The sequence below is a fragment of the Phacochoerus africanus genome, chromosome 3, assembly GCF_016906955.1.
Source record: "Phacochoerus africanus isolate WHEZ1 chromosome 3, ROS_Pafr_v1, whole genome shotgun sequence".
Lineage (NCBI taxonomy): Eukaryota > Metazoa > Chordata > Mammalia > Artiodactyla > Suidae > Phacochoerus > Phacochoerus africanus.
The window spans coordinates 166,924,079-166,943,582 of record NC_062546.1 but is presented as its reverse complement, the minus strand read 5'-3'; the positions used below and the strand labels follow the sequence as shown (position 1 = coordinate 166,943,582).

The 19,504-nt window shown below is 38.2% G+C and overlaps 1 protein-coding gene across 2 annotated transcripts in view; it reads right to left on the bottom strand.

Moving 5' to 3' along the window:
- Nucleotides 1-1,213: 1,213 nt before the first annotated feature.
- LOC125123409 (MOB-like protein phocein) overlaps nt 1,214-19,504 on the bottom strand; it is a 43,725-nt gene continuing 25,434 nt past the window's right edge. For both annotated transcript variants that reach the window (XM_047773150.1, XM_047773151.1), the window contains exons 3-8: nt 16,370-16,470; nt 10,850-10,892; nt 10,581-10,667; nt 4,755-4,834; nt 3,414-3,525; nt 1,214-3,288 (exon numbers count right to left, since the gene is read on the bottom strand). In XM_047773150.1, coding sequence (XP_047629106.1) covers nt 3,157-3,288; nt 3,414-3,525; nt 4,755-4,834; nt 10,581-10,667; nt 10,850-10,892; nt 16,370-16,470 — 555 coding nt within the window. In that variant the 3' untranslated portion in view covers nt 1,214-3,156. The remainder of the gene's footprint in view (nt 3,289-3,413; nt 3,526-4,754; nt 4,835-10,580; nt 10,668-10,849; nt 10,893-16,369; nt 16,471-19,504) is intronic.

Below are 19,504 nucleotides of genomic sequence, written 5' to 3'. Positions count from 1 at the left end.
GAGGGCCGCAACCTCAGCATATGGAGGTTTCCAAGCTAGGGGTCTAATCAGAGCTGTTGCTGCCAGCCTACACTGAGAGCCACAGCATCGCCAGATCCGAGCCTGTCTTCGACCTACACCACAGCTCACAGCAATGCCGGATCTTTAACCCACTGAGCAAGGCCAGGGATCGAACCCACAACCTCACGGTTCCTAGTCAGATTCATTTCCACTGCGCCACAATGAGAACTCCCTGATAGCAATATTAACTAGTTAAAAATTTAAGAAATTGTCCTAGAGGAGTTCCCGCCATGGCTCAGCAGAAATGAATCTGACTGGTATCCATAAGGACACAGGTTCTATCCGTGGCCTCACTCAGTGGGTTAAGGATCTGACTTGCCATGAGCTGTGGTGTTGGTCGAAGACGCAGCTCGGATCTGGTATTGCTGTTGCTGTGGCTTAGGCCAGGAGCTACAGCTCCAATTTGACCCCTAGCCTGGGAACCTCCATATGCCATGGGTGTGGTCCTAAAAAAGACAAAAATAAAAAATTGCCCTAGAAATGCAGATTTAACACCTCAAGTCAGAGAAAATAAAATGTACATGCTAAAGAATTATACTTATGGGAACATAATTTTAAAATGTTACATTCTCAGATATGATGGGAGAAGAAGAATTTGTCAAAATAATTTTATGGAAAAGAAAAATTACACTTTTGGATCTATATTGTATAGTGCCAACAAAAAGTGGAGCCTAACTTCCTTATTGTACTAACTTTTAGATTTTTTTATAATTATTTTAATTTTTTCCATTATATCTGGTTTACAGTATTTTGTCAATTTTCTACTGTACAGCGTGACCCTGTCACACATACATGTATACATTCTTTTTTCTCAGATTATCATGCTCCATCATAAGTGACTATAGTTCCCAGTGCTATACAGCAGGATGTACTGGCTTTTCTACTCTCAGAGTGATGGTTTGCCAGGCTTATCAGCTTTTTTAATACCGCTTAGATACATACGTGTATATATCAAAATGCTATAAACAGTATTAAGGAAAAACTGTATCATTTAGGCATTACCTAATGAAGTGAGTCAACTTTTATAGTTCAAGAGTATGAATGAGATGTCAATACGAATACAAAAGCAAGACTACAAACTGATGTTTTCTTTGGGGGATTTTTTTTTTTTTTTTATGATCAATTCCAAACACATAGTACAGGGAAGATGGAATAAGTAAGAAAAAAAATCATATTTTATTTCCCCATCAACACCAAGTCATATTATTCAAAGTATGTTTCAAAATACTTACTAGCCAGATCACCAATCCCAGCCACTGCCTTAGTTCAAATGTTCACTAAGAAAATAGTCAAGCAACAGAAATCCATTGTGAGACATGGTCTAGAAAGAATAGCTATATTGCTATATATAATTTATTAACTTAGTAGTTTAGTCTCTCAATATTTAGCAAGTTTGTGTAAAAATTACTATTCCCATTGGTTCAGTGACATTAATATAAATGCATAATTTCAAAGTCAACATTCCTTTCACTGTGAACATAAAAGATAGAAAAGATAGTTGTGGGCTGGGGTAACGTAATGATTGGCTGTGGGGAGAGCACTGTTCAAAGCCAAATATACTGGCAGGACTGGGAAGGCATAAATATATATACAAACTCTTAGGATGCTACCACTGCCCACATTTTGCTGTACACACTTGTCTCATAATATGGTATAAATTTTTCCTCCAATTTGGATAAAAAAATCAAGATGACTACATGTTAATCTTCATTTCAAAATAACCCATTTAAATGAAAAATAAGTTCCTTATGTTAAACTCTGTTCAAAAGATGGATTTAAATATTTTTTTCACTACACGTACAATTTTTTTTACCCTTAGTGCCTCATTACAACCAGTTTAACAATAAGACCTCCAGTGCTTTTTAAAAATTGCAGTCTCGGTAGATAAGATTGTAAAATCTGAGGTTGAATCCTTAAGACACTGAATTATAACAAAGTCCAAAAAATGTATGAGCATACAATACCACCTTTGGAAGCTGTGAATTATTGCAAAAAATCTCACATGTGCATATAATTCAAACATAAACTTTGTGGGGAAGGGAAGTAAAATAAATACTACAATATTTTTCAAATCTATTTAAATGCTGCCTAGATGATTAGATGAAAAGATTAAGATTACTAACAGGGAGAGTCAAATTATTTTAAAGACTGTTTTCCAAGTAGTTAGAACAATTTCACAAAGCCAAGATAAGCAGGAGCCTATGCCTACATATTTCCTGTAGTGTAATGTAATTGCTAATATGAGGTATCATCTGTAAGCAATTAATACAAATATAAATAGGTATAAGCCACCACTAAATCACAGTCTGGTGAAAAGCTTCTCAGCTCAATGTAGTTTGGGGAGGGAGTTAAGGGAAATGAAGAGAGGGGAAGGACAGGGCAGGTTTCTGGGGGGAACATCATTTATACACTTTTATCATTACCATCACCTTGTATGTAACAGTCCACTGTGGAGAAAGGTAAATCCTTTCCAAGTATGCTGGTCTCGAATACACTTTATGTAGCATAGTAAGATTATTTAAGTATCTCTAATGCTTCATTTGCATTTACATTTGGATATACACATAATTATATATGTATATCAACAACTATAAACAGAATTTTAAAACACTTTTATCTCAGTTTGGAAAAGTTAACAGTTAAGACTGAACTATATAGGTACTACAGAATTTTCTAGGATATCTAAACTCAGGTATAAAACCAAAGGAAAACATTACTATCTCTTTAGTAAATGGCTTATGTGAAACCTTAAGCTCACTCATCTTTTTATAGATGGGTTTATTTGATGAAGATTGTGAACCAATGATTGTTTAGCAGCAATTTTACCAAACTGTAAATTCTTTTATTAACAGGCATTATAAACAGATAATACTAATCTTATTTAAAAACCATGAGTGCCACACCAGTGAATATACAGCTCATGAATAACTTAAAAAGTATTTCTCATTTTAAAAGGCAACACTCAGCATACAAAAACCTATACTAAACAAAGAAGCTATAATATGGATACATGATTGATGTGTCTAAAATGACATATATACAGTACATAATTAATGTTAATTATGTGATCAGTACATTTTTTCTATATGATTCCTTTCATGCTTCACTTTCCCCAGAAACTGAATTCTGAACTTCCTCTTCTAAAATTGGTACAATCAGGTTATCCTTGGACATCAAATTATATTTCATCACAAATTTAGTAAATCGATGACACAAAAATGTTTCATTCTGTAGAGAAGAAGAAAAAAAATGTTAATTTACTATTCAAAATCAAACAAATGAGACATAATATCAACATATATTATTGTCATTCTGATAAGAATGTATCAGGACAATTAGTGAAATATACTTACTTCATATTCATCAAAAATCTGCCGGTGATGAAAATAAGCATGTGAAAATATTCTGTAGATCCTACGGCATACAGATCCTAGTTTTGCTACGGATGATTCCTTTATGCTAACCCTAGAAATAGAAATCAGAAATCATAGATCTGGAGAGATCTTAGGAATAATATAGTCCAATCTTTTCAATTCACGAGTGCGGAAGCTGACTTCAGGGAAAGTAAGTGACCAGTCCAAGGTCACAATGTTAGTAGTATGTGGCAAGGGTAGGACTGAAACCCCTGTTCCTCATTCTTGAGCCAGTACTCTTTCTATTTTTTTTAAGGCCCCATCCACAGCATACGGAGGTTCCCAGGCTAGGGGTCAAACTGAAACTGCAGCTGCCGGCCTACACCACAGCCACAGCAATACCAGATGCAAGCCACATTTGTGACCTATGCCACAGCTTGTGGCAATTGGGCCAGTGCTCTTTCTACCTAACCACAGTGCCTAAGAAATTCAGTTCTGAAACTCTGTTAAAGTTCAATGCAATTAAAACAAATCCTGACCAATCAAAACTTACTAAAACATGCTTACGACATTAATACTTTGTACACTAGAATTGATTAAAACTATTGAAAGGAATTATTCTATAGAGCTTGATTCTTCTTTTTTGCACATGAGAAATGAAAACTGCCTACATATTTCTGATTTTTTAAAAAATATATATAGGATACTGATAATGGCTTTTTTTCCATTAAAGAATAAAACAGTATTTTTGGACAATGCCAAAAAAAAAAAAAAAAACCATTATTTTTACACATTTTATATGAGCTCTTTGAAGTTAGTGATATATGGAGGGAGAAGTCTCCAAATCTACGACCTGGTAACAAATACTTTAACATAATAAAAGGACAGTCATGAATTTCACCAATAGAATATTAGGTATACACAGGTTTCCTCCCAGATCTTAAAAGTCTGGAGGCAAGGATAAGGATTCCTTGAAAAATAAGCAGTCCAACTTAGCAAAGTCTTCAGGCATACTGTCTAAGAGGAGGCTCACTCTATCACAAAGATTCAGGTAAGCAAGCATGTAAATATCCCAGAAGCCTGAAAATAACGCACAGCGGCAGGGACTACCTTTGACTGAACTCGCCTATGAGCTTTAGAAGCTGAGTCCCGATGCCTTTAGTTTAACCATAACCCTAATTTCAAAACTTGAATAATTTTGAACAAGCCACCAAGTTAAAAAAAAAAAAAAAGTTTAAAGAACACAATGCATGAATGAACAAACTAGTTTTAGTTTTAAAAATATCAAGTTTTAAAATAAAATTCAAAAAGTTTTTCACCGCGTTTAAAAGTTTTGTTTACCTGCTGGGAAAATATTTATTGCTATTCAGAAGACATGCAGCACCATCAAGTGTGTGTCTAGTATAGTCTATGGCAGGACACTATAAAAGAAGGGACATAAAAATGCATCAACAAGGAGTTCTAACTCTAAAATTAGGTATATTTATCACATAGGAGTCTTATTTCAAAAACCTGAGCAAATCCTGAGAAAAAAATCCCTTACAATATCAGAATGACTATAAAATTCAATGTTATTTCAATAAATAAGGCCTTAATGGAGTTCCCACTGTGGCACAACCGGTTAAGAATCCAACTGCAGTGGCTCGGGTCACTGCAGAGGCACAGGTTCTATCCTCAAGGCGAGTGCAGTGGGTTAAAGGATCTGGCACTGCCACAGCCGTGGAGTAGGTCACAGCTACAGTCTAGATTCAATCCTTGGCCTGAGAAATTTCGTATGCCATAGAAACAGTCATTAAAAAAATGGCCTTACTTAAGTTCTATTATGGCGCAGTGGGTTAAAAATCTGGTGTTGTCACCGCTGTGGCTCAGGTAGCCACTGTGGCACAAGTTTGAACCCTGGCCTGGGAACTCCCACATGGGCAGGTACAACCACAGACAAATAGATAAATGAGGCCTTATTACCCCCTTCAACTATAATACCTGGCCTGCTAGAAGATAAGTGAATCAATCTCCCAATTTCTCACTCTCAATTTTGCACCTAGAAGAAACCAATGCTTAGAGCTGAGAACACCTGATCATCTAATCTAACCCTTTGCCTTTACAAATAAGGAAACTGAGGCTGGTTAGTTTGCAGAGTGTGCAAAGGTCTCTACTTCTCAGATCTTAAAAAAATCTATAGGCAAGAATAAGGAATACTTCAAAAACAAGCAGTCCAACGTAGGAGTCTGCTCTTTAGGCATGAAATCTAAGATGAGGCTGACTCCACATCACAAAGATTCAAGTAAGCAAGTATAGAAATATCCCAAAGCGAAAGCATGAAAGGGAGACCCATGAAGAATGATGCGCAAAACAGGGACTACCCTTGACTAATGGTCAGTGATTTATACAAGATCATAGGGTTAGGAAAAAGGACTCAAAAACCACAACCCAGATATACTGATTCTAGTCCACTGATTTATACTTTACCAAGTGGCCCAGAAGCTTCCCTCTTCACAAATACCTCCAGAGATCACTGCCTTCCTACATCCTAAGAAGCATGCTTTAGTATGTCACTGGTACCCTGTTACTAATCTAGCAGCTCTGTAAAAAATTTTCTCCTTGAACCTCTCCTTTAAATTTAATGCAAAATCTGTAGTTTCTTTAATAAACCTGTCTTATCCTATTCCATTTATTAGAAACAATGAAACCTATTTTCTCATGACAAATCAGCAAATTTATTAAAACAAAAATCAAACTGCAATTCTCCTCACTCAGTTTTTATCGGGGCAGAGAGGAAGAAGCATCAAAAGAAAGGAAGACTGGGAAGGAACCAGGGAACCAAGGAACAAAAAAATGAACTAAAGGAATAAAAATGACTCTAGCTCTACCCAGTAATTAGAATATTTTTCTTTTTTTTTCTTTTTGGCCATGCCTGTGGCATGTGGATGTTCCTGAGCTGCTGCAGTGACAACGCCAGATCGTTAACCCGCTGTGCCACAAGAAATTCTTAGAATATTTTTCCAGTGTTGAGAATGAAACTGGTATTTACAAATATAAAAACTGCTAAATATGGCTTATTATAGTACATGGCAAGTACATAAAGATTATTTAAACCAAAAAAATGGCACTGCAGGTATAGTGGTGAGCATAGCTGTCTTGTAAACCAAAAAACTGTATTTTCCTAACTGTATGTCCATAGGAATTTATGGCTAGTAGACTCAATACCTAAAACAGTACCAGGAGCAGTTTTACTGAAAGAAGTATATATTTGATTACAGGTGATTTGGTCAAAAACAAATATCCCAGCTCACTGTGTTTCTCATTCATATTGGTTATTTGAGTGTACCATGGGACATTTTTACAATCTTTTTTTAGGGGGGTTGCTTTTTAGGGCCCTACCCACTGCACATGGAAGTTGCCAGGCTAGGGGTTGAATCGGAGCTATAGCTGCCAGCCTACATGACAGTCACAGCAACACCAGATCCGAGCCATGTCTGCAGCTTACAGTGTAGCTCGTGGCAACGCCAGATCCTTAACCTACTTGAGAGAGGCCAGGGACTCAAACCTGTGTCCTCATAGATACTAGCTCAGTTCGTTACCACTGAGCCATGATAGGAACTTCCATTTTTACAACCTTTATATCAGCACTGTCCAATGGAAACACAATGCAAGCTATGTCTTTAATTTAAAAATTTCTAGTTTGCATGTTAAAAAAGTAAAAAGAAACAGAAGAAATTAAATGTTTTTGGCCATGGCTGAGGCATGTGGAAGTGCCCAGAACACAGCAGCCACCCAATCCACTGCAGTGACAACACCAAATCCTTAATGCATTGCACCATGAAAACTCCAGATGAAATAAATTTCAATGATGTATATTATTTAATTCTATATGGCCAAAATTATAATTTCAACATGTAATTGATATCAAAATTGCTAATGAGCTTTTGTAGAGTTGTGTTTTTTTGGGTTTTTTTTTTTTTTTGCTTTTTAGGGCCACACCCATGGCACATGGAGGTTCCCAGGCTAGGGGTCTAATCCGAGCTATGGCCGCCGGCCTATGCCACAGCCACAGCAACACGGGATCCGGGCTGTGTCTGTGACCTACACCACAGCTCACAGCAATACTGGATCCTTAACCCACTGAGCAAAGCCAGGGATCGAACCCGAAACCTCATGGTTCAGAGTTGGATTCGTTTCCACTGTGCCACAACAGGAACTTCTGGAGTATTTTTATATTAAGATATAATTCACATGCCATAAAGTTTCTCTTTTAAAATGGTTTGATCCCTGGCCTCACTCAGTAGGTTAAGGATCCGGCATTGCCTCAACTGCAGCACAGGTCGCAGATACAGCTCAGATCTGATGTTGCTGTCTGTGGCTGTGGTGTGGCTCCAATTCAAGCCCTAGCCTGGGAACTTCCATATGCCACAGGTATGACCATAAAAAGACAATAAACAAACATAAATAAAATGCAAAATTCAGTATTCATAAAATCATACAACCATTATCAACTACATTCCAGAACATTTTTCATCACCCCCAAAAGAAACAAAAAGTACTAATTAGCAGTCACCTCACTCTCTCTTCCCCCTAACCCTAAGCAACAACAATCTATTTTCTATCTTCTTTGAATTTGCCTATTCTAGATATTTCATAAAAGTGGAATAGTATGTAGGCTCCTGTGTCACTTCACACGTTTTCAAGGCTCATCAAAAGTACAACAGGAATCAGTATTTCATTAATTTCTTTTTTCTTAAATCAAAATCTTTTTAGATTTTTGTTGTGTGCTTTTTTGTTTTATTGGGGTTTCTTTTTTTTGTCTTTTTAGGGCTGCACCCATGGCATGTGGAAGTTCCCAGGCAAGGGACTGAATCCGAGCTGCAGCTGCCGGGCTATACCAGTCATAGCAACGCAGGATCTGAGTCACCTCTGTGGCCTACACCACAGCTCACAGCCAGAGCCTTAACCCACTGACCAAGGCCAGGGATCGAATCCACAACCTCATGGTTCCTAGTCGGATTCGTTAACCACTGAGCCACAATGGGAACTCCTAGGCTGTCTTTTAGTTGCTTTGTGATAGTTCTTCATGTTTTCTGGATCCTAGACTCTTATCAGAGATATGTTTTACCAAAATATTTCCTCTCATTACAATACTGTCTTTTCCCTTTCCCTTTAAAGTGCAAACATTTTCAATTTTGGTGAAATCTGGCTTATCTACATTTTCTTCCTGTTTGTGCTTTCAGTGTTATATCTCAGAAATCACTACCAAGGTCATGAAAATTTACTTTTGTTTGTTTGTTTTGTTTTTTAGGGCTGCACCTGCAGCATATGGAGGTTCCCAGGCTAGGGTTCGAATCAGAGCTACAGCTGCCAGCCTACACCACAGCCACAGCAACACAGGATACGAGCCACATCTGCCACCTGCACCACAGTTCACGGCAACGCTGGATCCTTAACCCACTGATAGAGACCAGGGATTGAACTTGCAACCTCATGGTTACTAGTCAGATTCATTTCTGCTGTGCCAAAACGGGAATTCCTTACAACTATGTTTTTTCCCAAGTTTTACAATTTTAGCGCTTACATTTAAGTCTTTGATCCATTTTGAGATTTTTTTTTAATATGGTGTGAGATAGGGGTCTAAATTTACTCTTTTGTATGTAGATATGCAGTTATTTTTTAATGAGATGCTTTGTTGTTTTGCACTCAGTCTTTGAAATTGGTGTATTTTACACTTAAAAAACACAACTCAAGAGTTTCCGTTGTGGGAGTTCCCGTTGTGGCGCAGTGGTTAACGAACCCGACTAGGAACCATGAGGTTGTGGGTTTGATCCCTGCCCTTGCTCAGTTGGTTAATGATCCGGCGTTGCCGTGAGCTGTGGTGTAGGTCACAGACACAGCTCGGATCCCGCGTTGCTGTGGCTCTGGCGTAGGCTGGCAGCTACAGCTCCGATTAGACCCCTAGCCTGGGAACCTTCATGTGCTGCGGGAGCGGCCCAAGAAATGGCAAAAAGACAAAAAAAAAAAAAAAGAATGAAATCCTGTCATTTTTAACAACACAGATGGACCTAGAGAGTCCTATGCTAAGTGAAATAAGTCAGAGAAAGACAAATCCACATGATTTCACTCATACGTAGAATCTGAAAAACCAAACAAATGAATAAAATAAAAGCAGAATCAAAGATACAGAGAACAAAACTGGCTGCCAGAGGGAGGTGAGAATGAGTGAAATAAGTAAAGAAGAACTTAAGAGGTATAGGAGTTCCCCTATATATTTTAGTTTCCCTAAAACACTACCTGAAGTGGCACAGTGGGTTAAGGATCTGGTGTTGTTACTAGAGCACTTTGAGTCACTGTTGTGGCACAGGTTCAACCCCTGGCCTGGGAACTTCCACGTACCAAAGGTGTGGCCAAAAAATAAAAAAAATGAATGAGTTGCAGGGATGAAATGTATGGTATGAGGAATGTCATTAATAATTTTGTCAAGGAATTCCTGTCGTGGCGCATCGGAAAAACGAATCCAACTAGGAACCGTGAGGTTGTGGGTTCGAGTCCTGGCCTCGCTCAGTGTGTTGAGGATCCGGCATTGCTGTGAGTTGTGGTGTAGGTTGAAGACGCAGGTCGGATCTGGCCTTGCTGTGGCTCTGGCATAGGCTGGCAGCAACAGCTCCGACTGGACCTCTAGCCTGGTAACCTCCATATGCTGCGGGTGCGGCCCTGAAAAAGACAAAAATACAAAAAAAAAATTAAAATATTGTCATAACTTTATTTGGTGACAGATGATAACTAATCATGGTGATCTTTTGTAATGTATAGAAATACCAAATCACTATGTTGTACACCTGAAACTAACACAGTGTAGGTCAATGACACTTCAATTAAAATTTTCTTAAAAGATATTAATCAGGAGTTCCCTGGCAGCTCAGCAGGTTAAGAATCTGGTTGTGGCATGCGTTCCATCCTGGCCCAGGAACTTCTGCATGGTACAAGTATAGACAAAAAACTTTAAAAAATAATAATGAATATGCACATAAATCAAAAGAAATCATAAAATAGCATTGTAGCAATAACCTTGCAGCAAAGAATTCTAAACCAAATGGCAAAGTAAAATAAAAACTCTAAAAATTTATTGCTATCTTGAAGAGATCTAGGATATTATATTTGTTATTCTATTTCATAAATTCTCACCTCTTTTGGAGTTTTGTGAGCTGCACAAAGAAAAATCCATTGTTCAGTTGCTGTCATCTGAGTACATGTATCTGGATGGCATTCACTCTGTTAAAAATTGTTGTATTTATTAATATATAAAATAGTAATGAAAAAGTTTATCATTTGGGTTGCTACATTTCATGTAAAATCCTAGAAAATCTTGGGTAAGTCTTTGAAAGCATATTAATTTACAAAAATAGAAAAAATCAGAACTTTCAATTAAACCTTTAACTTAAATAAAATATTACCTGAAGTTTGACAGCAAGTCCATTTAGCTCAAGACAGAATTGCCTAAAAATATAAATATATAAATGAAAAGTCTTATCTAGTCTCCACATTATTTTCAGAATATCAATTGTAAAAACAGAATCCCATCAGTATCATCCTTCCTCCCTCATCACCATTATCAGCACCACCTGAATTGACACATTTCTTACTTTCTTTTTTTTTTGTCTTTTGTCTTTTTAGGGCCACACCCATGGCATATGGAGGTCTCCAGGATAGGGGGTCTAATCGGAGCTGTAGCTGCCAGCCTACACCACAGCCATAGCAAACGGAAGATCTGAACCGAGTCTGCAATCTACACCACGGCTCATAGCAATGCCGGATCCTTAACCCACCAAGCCAGGTCAGGAATGGAACCTCAACCTCATAGTTCCTAGTCGGATTTGTTTCCGCTGTGCCAGGATAGGAACTCCAACACATTTCTTACAAAAATATATATATTAATAAAGAAATCCAAAATTAACAAGCCTAATAATGTTCAATATCAGAGTTTAGTGAGTTGATAACTGCTACACACAGGAAATTGGGAAAAATTTTTCTGAGAAATAATTTGGAAATATTTACCAAGATCCTTACAAAGTATATATATATATTTATGACCACATCCTTGGCATACGGAAGTTCCTGAGCCAGGGGCTGAATCTGAGCCACAGCTGCAATCCACACCATTGGTGTGGCAATGCCAGATCCCACAATCCATTATACAAGGCCAGGAATCAAACCCTTGCCTCCATAGCGACAGGAACCTCTGCAATCAAATTCCCAACCCACTGCACCACAGAAGGAACTCTAAGTGTCTACTTACTTTTTGACTAAGTCATTCTGCTAAGAATCTATTCTAATGAAATAATCAGAACTGCATGCAAGTATATGTATAAAGATGTTCACGGAAATTATATATATAAAATTTTTTTTTGAAACAGTTTAAATGATTAGCAACTGAAGAGTAGTAAAATGTTAGCATTACATAAACATACAAAGGATACATGTTTATATTTAAAGAAAGATTCCAGTTTTGTAAAAATGTATGTGTGTATTCCTATATACAAACAGACACACAGAAGACTAAATGTTTTATACTCCTATATATTTTACAAGTTTTATTCTAATTACAAATAACAGGCCCCATCTAAAAACTCCAAACATGACCAAATACAAAATGTAAAAGAGGGAGTTCCCGTCGTGGCGCAGTGGTTAACGAATCCGACTAGGAACCATGAGGTTGCGGGTTCGGTCCCTGCCCTTGCTCAGTGGGTTAATGATCCGGCGTTGCCGTGAGCTGTGGTGTAGGTCACAGACGTGGCTTGGATCCCATGTTGCTGTGGCTCTGGCGTAGGCTGGCGGCTACAGCTCCGATTCGACCCCTAGCCTGGGAACCTCCATATGCCGTGAGAGCAGCCCAAAGAAATAGCAAAAAAAAAAAAAAAGCCAAAAAGCCAAAAAAAAAATGTAAAAGAAGAAGAAAAGTCCTCCATAATTCCACCACCTCTTCCCAAAAGATAATTATTGTTTACACGTAAATTTTATTTGTCTCTGCATAGACTAAATACATATTGGGATGATACCATACATAATTTTTGCTTTGTTTTTTTTTTCCCTGCACCCAAGACATGCAGAGTTCCTGGGCCAGGGATCAAATCTACGGTTGTGGTTGCAACCTGTACCACAGCTGCGACACCGGATCCTCAGCCCACTGTGCCACAAAGTAACTTCCCATATACAATTTTGTAGCTTGTTTTTTTGGTCACTTAATAGGTGTTGGGCATTTTTTTGTGATAATATTTTCCCTCTAAAACTGTCAAATTAAGAATTATAAAGCTTAGAACAATGCTTGGAATACAGTTAAGTGCTCAAAAAACACTTTTTAAAAAATGAAGCAAACTACATATTTAGATGATTTTTAGATGGACTTGTTATTTGAAATGAAAAGATAATCCTTTATGTGATTAAAATTAACCACTTAATGTTGTCAAAATACTGAATGTTTTCCCTCTAAAAATCCTATCAAATTATTTAAACACTATTATGTTTCCCCATCAAATAAATGAAAACACTTTGGTTCCATAAATATGGAGAGCTAAAACCAACATAACTAGAAGATTAAAGAGTTTTAAAAAACTGCATATGTAAAAGAAAAAAATACATGTGAGAAGAAAAAACTTTTTTACTTATTTATTTAAAGTACATTAAAATAGGAGTTCCCAATGTGGCACAGTGGGTTAAGGATCTGGCTTTGCCACAGCTGTGACATAGGTCACAGCTGCAGCTTGGATTTGATCCCTGGCCCAGGAACTTCCATATGCCACAAGTGCAGCCAAAAAAGAAAATATAAAGTATATTAATATAGAAGAAAGTAAATTAAAAAACAAAGATTGAAATTTCAGTATTATTGTATTTCCTTTCCAGATGGCTAATAACAATGCTGTTCTTAGATCATACAAAAAGCACTATTTTGGAGTTCCCGTCGTGGCTCAGTGGTTAACGAGTCTGACTAGGAACCATGAGGTTGCAGGTTTGATCCCTGGTCTTGCTCAGTGGGTTGGGGATCCGGCGTTGCCATGAGCTGTGGTATAGGTTGCAGATGTGGCTCGGGTCCCAAGTTGCTGCGGCTGTGGCTCTGGCGTAGGCTGGTGGCTATAGCTCTGATTAGACCCTCAGCCTGGGAACCTCCACATGCCCTGGGAGCAGCCCTAGAAAAGGCCAAAAAAAAAAAAAAAAAGCACTATTTCTGAATCACCACATCATCCTCTACTGCCCCATATCTGTAAGCTGCATGTTATGTGTTTTTGAGTTATTTCCCACTAAATGGTATTTAAGATAGGTAGTGATAATGAAGTTTCTCATCTACTCCAACCTACTTATAGCCAAGAGGAAAATTAAGCTGACTGATTTGGCAGTGTTACAGGTACAATCTGAGGCAAACGGTACAAACGAAATAGTTCAAGTTAATTCAACACAGGGCTAACATATACAGTTGTGCAGCTGAAGAGACAAGCCAGAGCTGAAATCTAGTCACTAAGCCATGCATTCCAGCATGAGATTGCATCCACTCAGAGAAAGAGTCATTTCCTAATTACAAATATTCAGTAAGGAGTAGTAAGCGATTTGACCGAAATCACGACCCAATTCTCATTAACACCATAATATAATTAACTACATTAACCAATAACAAGTATTAAGCCTCAAATCAGTAACATTAAGCATATGCCAAAAAAGAACTACTCTTAAAACTCTTCTTAGTTAACTGCAAAGATGTATACACTATAATAGGAACAAAAGAATATATATGAATACATAAATTACACAAAACAAAAATAACCCACAAAAATAACAATAGCACAAGGACAGATGGAATACGCATGAGAAAGATTTTATAAGTTTTGTACGATGCATATTTCATAGTCTGAGTTCAATAGAGAAAAAAAGTTTCTCTTAGTTCTTAAATAAAAACCTTGTAAATTAAGATAAACTCTCACTTTTTAGGAATTATGCTAATAGTAAAAAAAACACCCTTGCTTATGTTCATCACTAATCCCATAGAAAAGGAAGTAGTTATTTTGGTTTGGCCATGCCCACAGCTTATGAAAGTTCCCAGGCCAGGGATCGAACCTGCATCACAGCAGTGACCCAAGCACAGCAGTGAAAACACCAGATCCTTAACACACTGAGTGACCAGGGAACTCCCAGGAAACAGTTATTTTTCAAAGCTGATTAAAATAAGGCAATGCTGTCTATCCAATGGCATAATATCTACATACTCATACTTTTAATTATCATACATTGAGATGTATTAAAAAACACATCAAGTAGGCAAGTGATTTGTCCAAGAAATTGGCAAATTACAAAAAAGTCTTAGCATCCTGAAACTATTATGACATTGTACCCTAACAATATCTAGACAACAAGGCAGCAAAAAAAAAAAAAAAAAACACCCAACAGAAAAAGTGCCTTGTCTACAAACTGAGGCAGTCATTACAGGAAACATGGTCTAATTTATTCAGGAAATTATTTCAACTCCACCTTATTATTTAAAACATTGACTCAAAGTAACAAACTCTGAAGAACATCGCTCTCATATTGCATTCTCTCTCTTTTTTTTTTTTTTTTTTTTTGTGGCACATGGAAGTTCCCAGGCCAGGGACTAAACCCACATCATGGCAGAGACCCAAGCCACTGCAGTGACGACGCCAGATCCGTAACTGGCTGTGCCACAAGAGAACTCCTGCAATCTCTATTTTTAATTTACCAACTCATCCCAGTTCCCATTTATACTTGAAAGTTTATAACTTCAAGAAATAATCTAGTAATTTCACAATATAGACGCTTCTAAAATTAACTCATCATTCACTAGTCATCAATTTTCTCATTCAAAAGATATTATGAAAAAATCACAAACTCCCTCCTTCACAAGTACAATTAATCTCACTTACCAAAGGGAAGACTGGAAGTTCATAGTAATTAATAGGTAACTCATAAGATACTAAGTCTAGACTAGGACCTCCATAGAGAAATAAAGCTCTTCCTAAGGAGGTACACGGAAATAATGCATTTGTGATTAAAGGATTTGATTAAGGAAAATAGTGCTAAAAAAAAAAAAAAAGGGAGTTTCCGTCGTGGCTCAGCGGAAACAAATCTGACTAGCATCCATGAGGACACAGGTCTGATCCCTGGCCTCGCTCAGTGGGTTAAGGATCCAGCGTTGCCATGAGCTATGGTGTATGTCACAGACACAGCTTGGATCTGGTGTTGCTGTGGCTGGGATGTAGGCCAGCAGCAACAACTCCAATTCGACCCCTAGCCTGGGAACCTCCACATGCCACGGGTACCACCCTAAAAGCAAAAATAATAATAATAATTATAAGACCAGAGTTCCCTTGTGGCACAGCAGGTTAAGGATCCGGCACTGTCACTGTAGCCGCCTGGGTTGCTGCTGTGGTGTGGGGTCGATTTCTGGCCTAGGAACTTCCATGTGCCATAGGCTAAGCCAAAAAAAACAAAACAAAACAAAAAATAAGGCCCAGGGAGTTCCTGCTGTAGCTCAGCGGATTACAAACCTGACTGGTATCCATGCGGATGTGGGTTCGATCCCTGGCCTGGCTCAGGGGTTAAGGACCCAATGTTGCTGTGAGCTGTGACCCCTAGCCTGGGAACCTCCACATGCCACGGATCATGGACAAGGCTCAGATCTCTCGCTGTTGTGGCTGTGACGTAGGCCAGCAGCTGCACCTCTGATTCAACGCCTAGCCTGGGAACTTCCATATGCTACAAATGTGGTCCTAAAAAGCCAAAAAAAAGGGCCCAAATCCATAATATAGAAAACAATCGGTAAATAACAACGTTGAAAACTTTATAACATTGAAAACAAAACCTTTAGGACTTGGCTTTTCAGTCTATAAATAAAATTTAGGATTTATAATCATCATTAATATTAAAGGTTACTTTTACTAACAGAAGTACTATCTTGATACATCATAAGAACCTACCTTAAATGTTCGTACTTCCATACACCTTCATCTTGGCCTTCAGGTGGTTCAAGAATTTTGTCAATATTGGAACAATCTGCTCTTATGTTCTGTTGGATATACTAGAAACAAAGAAGTTCTTATGGTTAATTAAAATTTTATGTTATATGGTAAATCTTATGGGAGTTACTGTTCAATGGGTACAGAGTTTCAGCTGGGGAAGATGAAAAAGTTCTGAGATGGAGATGGCAATAGTTGCACAACAATAAGAATGTACTTAGTGCCACAGAACTGTACACATGGCCCAAATGATAAATTTTAGCTATGTGGTTTTTACCCCAATAAGAAAAAGCAGAATGAATACCAAACAGGAAAACCCAAAGAAATCCATACCCAGGCATATAAACTGACAAAAACTGAGGATAAAGAAACCAACAAAAAAAGACACATGACCTAGAGAATGACTCAAATGAGTATGGCTTTCTCATCAGAAACCACAGAAGACAGGAGGAAATGGCACAACATTTTTACAGTGCTGAAAGAAAAGCACTGTCAACCCAGAATTCTATATCTAGCAAAAATACCCTTTAGGAATGATGATAAACTAAAGATGTTTTCAGATGAAAGCAAATTAAGGAGAATTCCTAGCCAACAGACCACAGCAGACAGCTCGAAAAGAACTGCTAAAGGAAGTTTCTTCAGACAGAAGGAAACGTAGACTACCAGGAGCAATAGCAATTATAAGTATCTGGGTAAAAATATGTATTAGACCATTCTCCTCTTGATTTTTAAAGTAGGTTTGGCAAGAAACTTTTTTTTTTTTTTTTTAGGGCCACACCCAAATCATATGGAAGTTCCCAGGCTAGGGGTTGAATCGCAGCTGCAGCTGCCAGCCTATGCCACATCCACAGCAATGCCAGATCTGAGCGTCATATGAAACCTACCTGCAGCTCACAGCAACACTGGATCCTTTAACCCACTGAGCGAGGCCAAGGATCAAACCCACATCCTCATGGATACTAGCAGGATTCTTAATCCACTAAGCCGTAATGGGAACTCAAGAAACCTTTCTTGAAAGCAAGAAATATAACACTGTCTGAGGGGGTTTTCAATGTAAATGTAACATAGACAACTACAGCATAAAGGAAGAGAGTAAGAGTCTAAATGATGATAGTTTCTATATCTCAGTCAAAGCAGTAAAATATTGATTCTAATTAGACTGGAAAGTTAAGCATGTTCTTCATAATCTCAAGAGCAATCGTCAAAAAAATTATTTAAGAAGGAGTTCCCCAGTGGCCAAGTGATTAGGATCAGCACTTTGAAGCACTTTCACCACCGCAGCCTGGGTTCGATCTCTAGTCTGGGAGCTGAGATCTACATCAAGCCGATGCATGCTGTGGCAAAAACACTAAAAATATGTATATTTATATATATTATTTATATTATTTGTATTATATATATTATATATATATGAAATACAGTGAACATTGGAATAAACTAAAATAGACTACTGAAAATGCTCAAATAATCCTTAAAAAGGCAGAAAAGGGGAAACAAAAACAAAAAAGGAAAAAATTTGAAAATAAGCAGTAAAATGGTAGATCTCAATCTAAAAATATCAGTAACTACATTAACATTTAATGGCCTATATCCTTAAAATATAAGCACTGTCAGAAAGAATAAAGAAACAGGAGGTCCCATCGTGGCGCAGTGGTTAACGAATCCAACTAGGAACCATGAGGTTGCGGGTTCGGTCCCTGCCCTTGCTCAGTGGGTTAACGATCCGGCGTTGCTGTGAGCTGTGGTGTAGGTCGCAGACGTGGCTCGGATCCCGCGTTGCTGTGGCTGTGGCTCTGGCGTAGGCCGGTGGCTCCAGCTCCGATTCAACCCCTAGCCTGGGAACCTCCCTCCATATGCCGCAGGAGCAGCCCATGAGATAGCAAAAAGACAAAAAAAAAAAAAAAAAGAATAAAGAAACATGACCCAAGTACACTGCCTGCAAGAAATTTTTCAAATATAATGATACAGATAGGTTAAAAGTAAAAGGATGGTGAGGTTCTCTTGTGGGGCAGTGGATTGGGGATCTAGAATTATCATAGGAGTGGCCTGGGCCACTGCTGTGGCATGGGTTCAATCCCTGGTCTGGGGAAATTCCACATGCCATGGGTGCAGCCAAAAAAAAAGTAAAAGGATAGAAAGATAAACCATACACACATGAATGAAAGAATGAAAGGCAGTTCAATATTTTTAAAAATTAACCAATGCAGGAGTTCCCACTGTGGCACAGTGGAAACGAATCCGACTAGGAACCATGAGGTTGCGGGTTCAATCCCTGGCCTCACTCAGGGGGTTGAAGATCTGGCATTGCCCTGAGCTGTGGTATAGGTCACAGACTCAGCTCGGATCATCTGTTGCTGTGGCTGCAGCATAGGCCAGCAGCTGTAGGTCCAATTGGACCCCTAGCCTGAGAACCTCCACATGCCATGGGTGCAGCCCTAAGAAGCAAAAAAACAAACAAACAAAAATTGTGTTTCTATACATCTTCAAGGAACAATTCAAAAAGAAAATGAAAGAGCAACTCTCATCTATCTATAACTGAACTGCTTTGCTATACATTCAAAACAATGTAAATCAATACTTCATAAAGTAGAAATTAAAATGAGATGCACACTTCCTAATTTTAAGACTTTTTACACAGCTATAATAATTAAAACAGTATAGTACTGACATAGACATATTGCCAAACGGAACTGAATAGTGCAACTAGAAATAAACCCTTACATGTACAGTCAAATGATTTTTGACAAGGGTGCCAAAACCATTCAAAGGGGAAAGGACAGTCATTTTAATCATTTTTAAGTACGGTTCAGTGGCATTAACCACATTCACAATGATGTACAACCAAAGAAAAGCCCTGGACCTGATGGCTTCACTGGTGAATTTTATGAACTATTTACTTATTCTTATTTTATTTTTTTAGGGTCACACCTGCGACATGTGGAAGTTCCCAGGCTAGGGGTCAAATGGGAGCCGCAGCTGCTGGCCTACACCACAGCCACAGCAACACCAGATCCAAGCTGCATCTGTGACCTACAGCACAGCTCATGGCAATGCTGGATCCTTAACCCACCGAGTGAGGCCAGGGATTAAACCCAC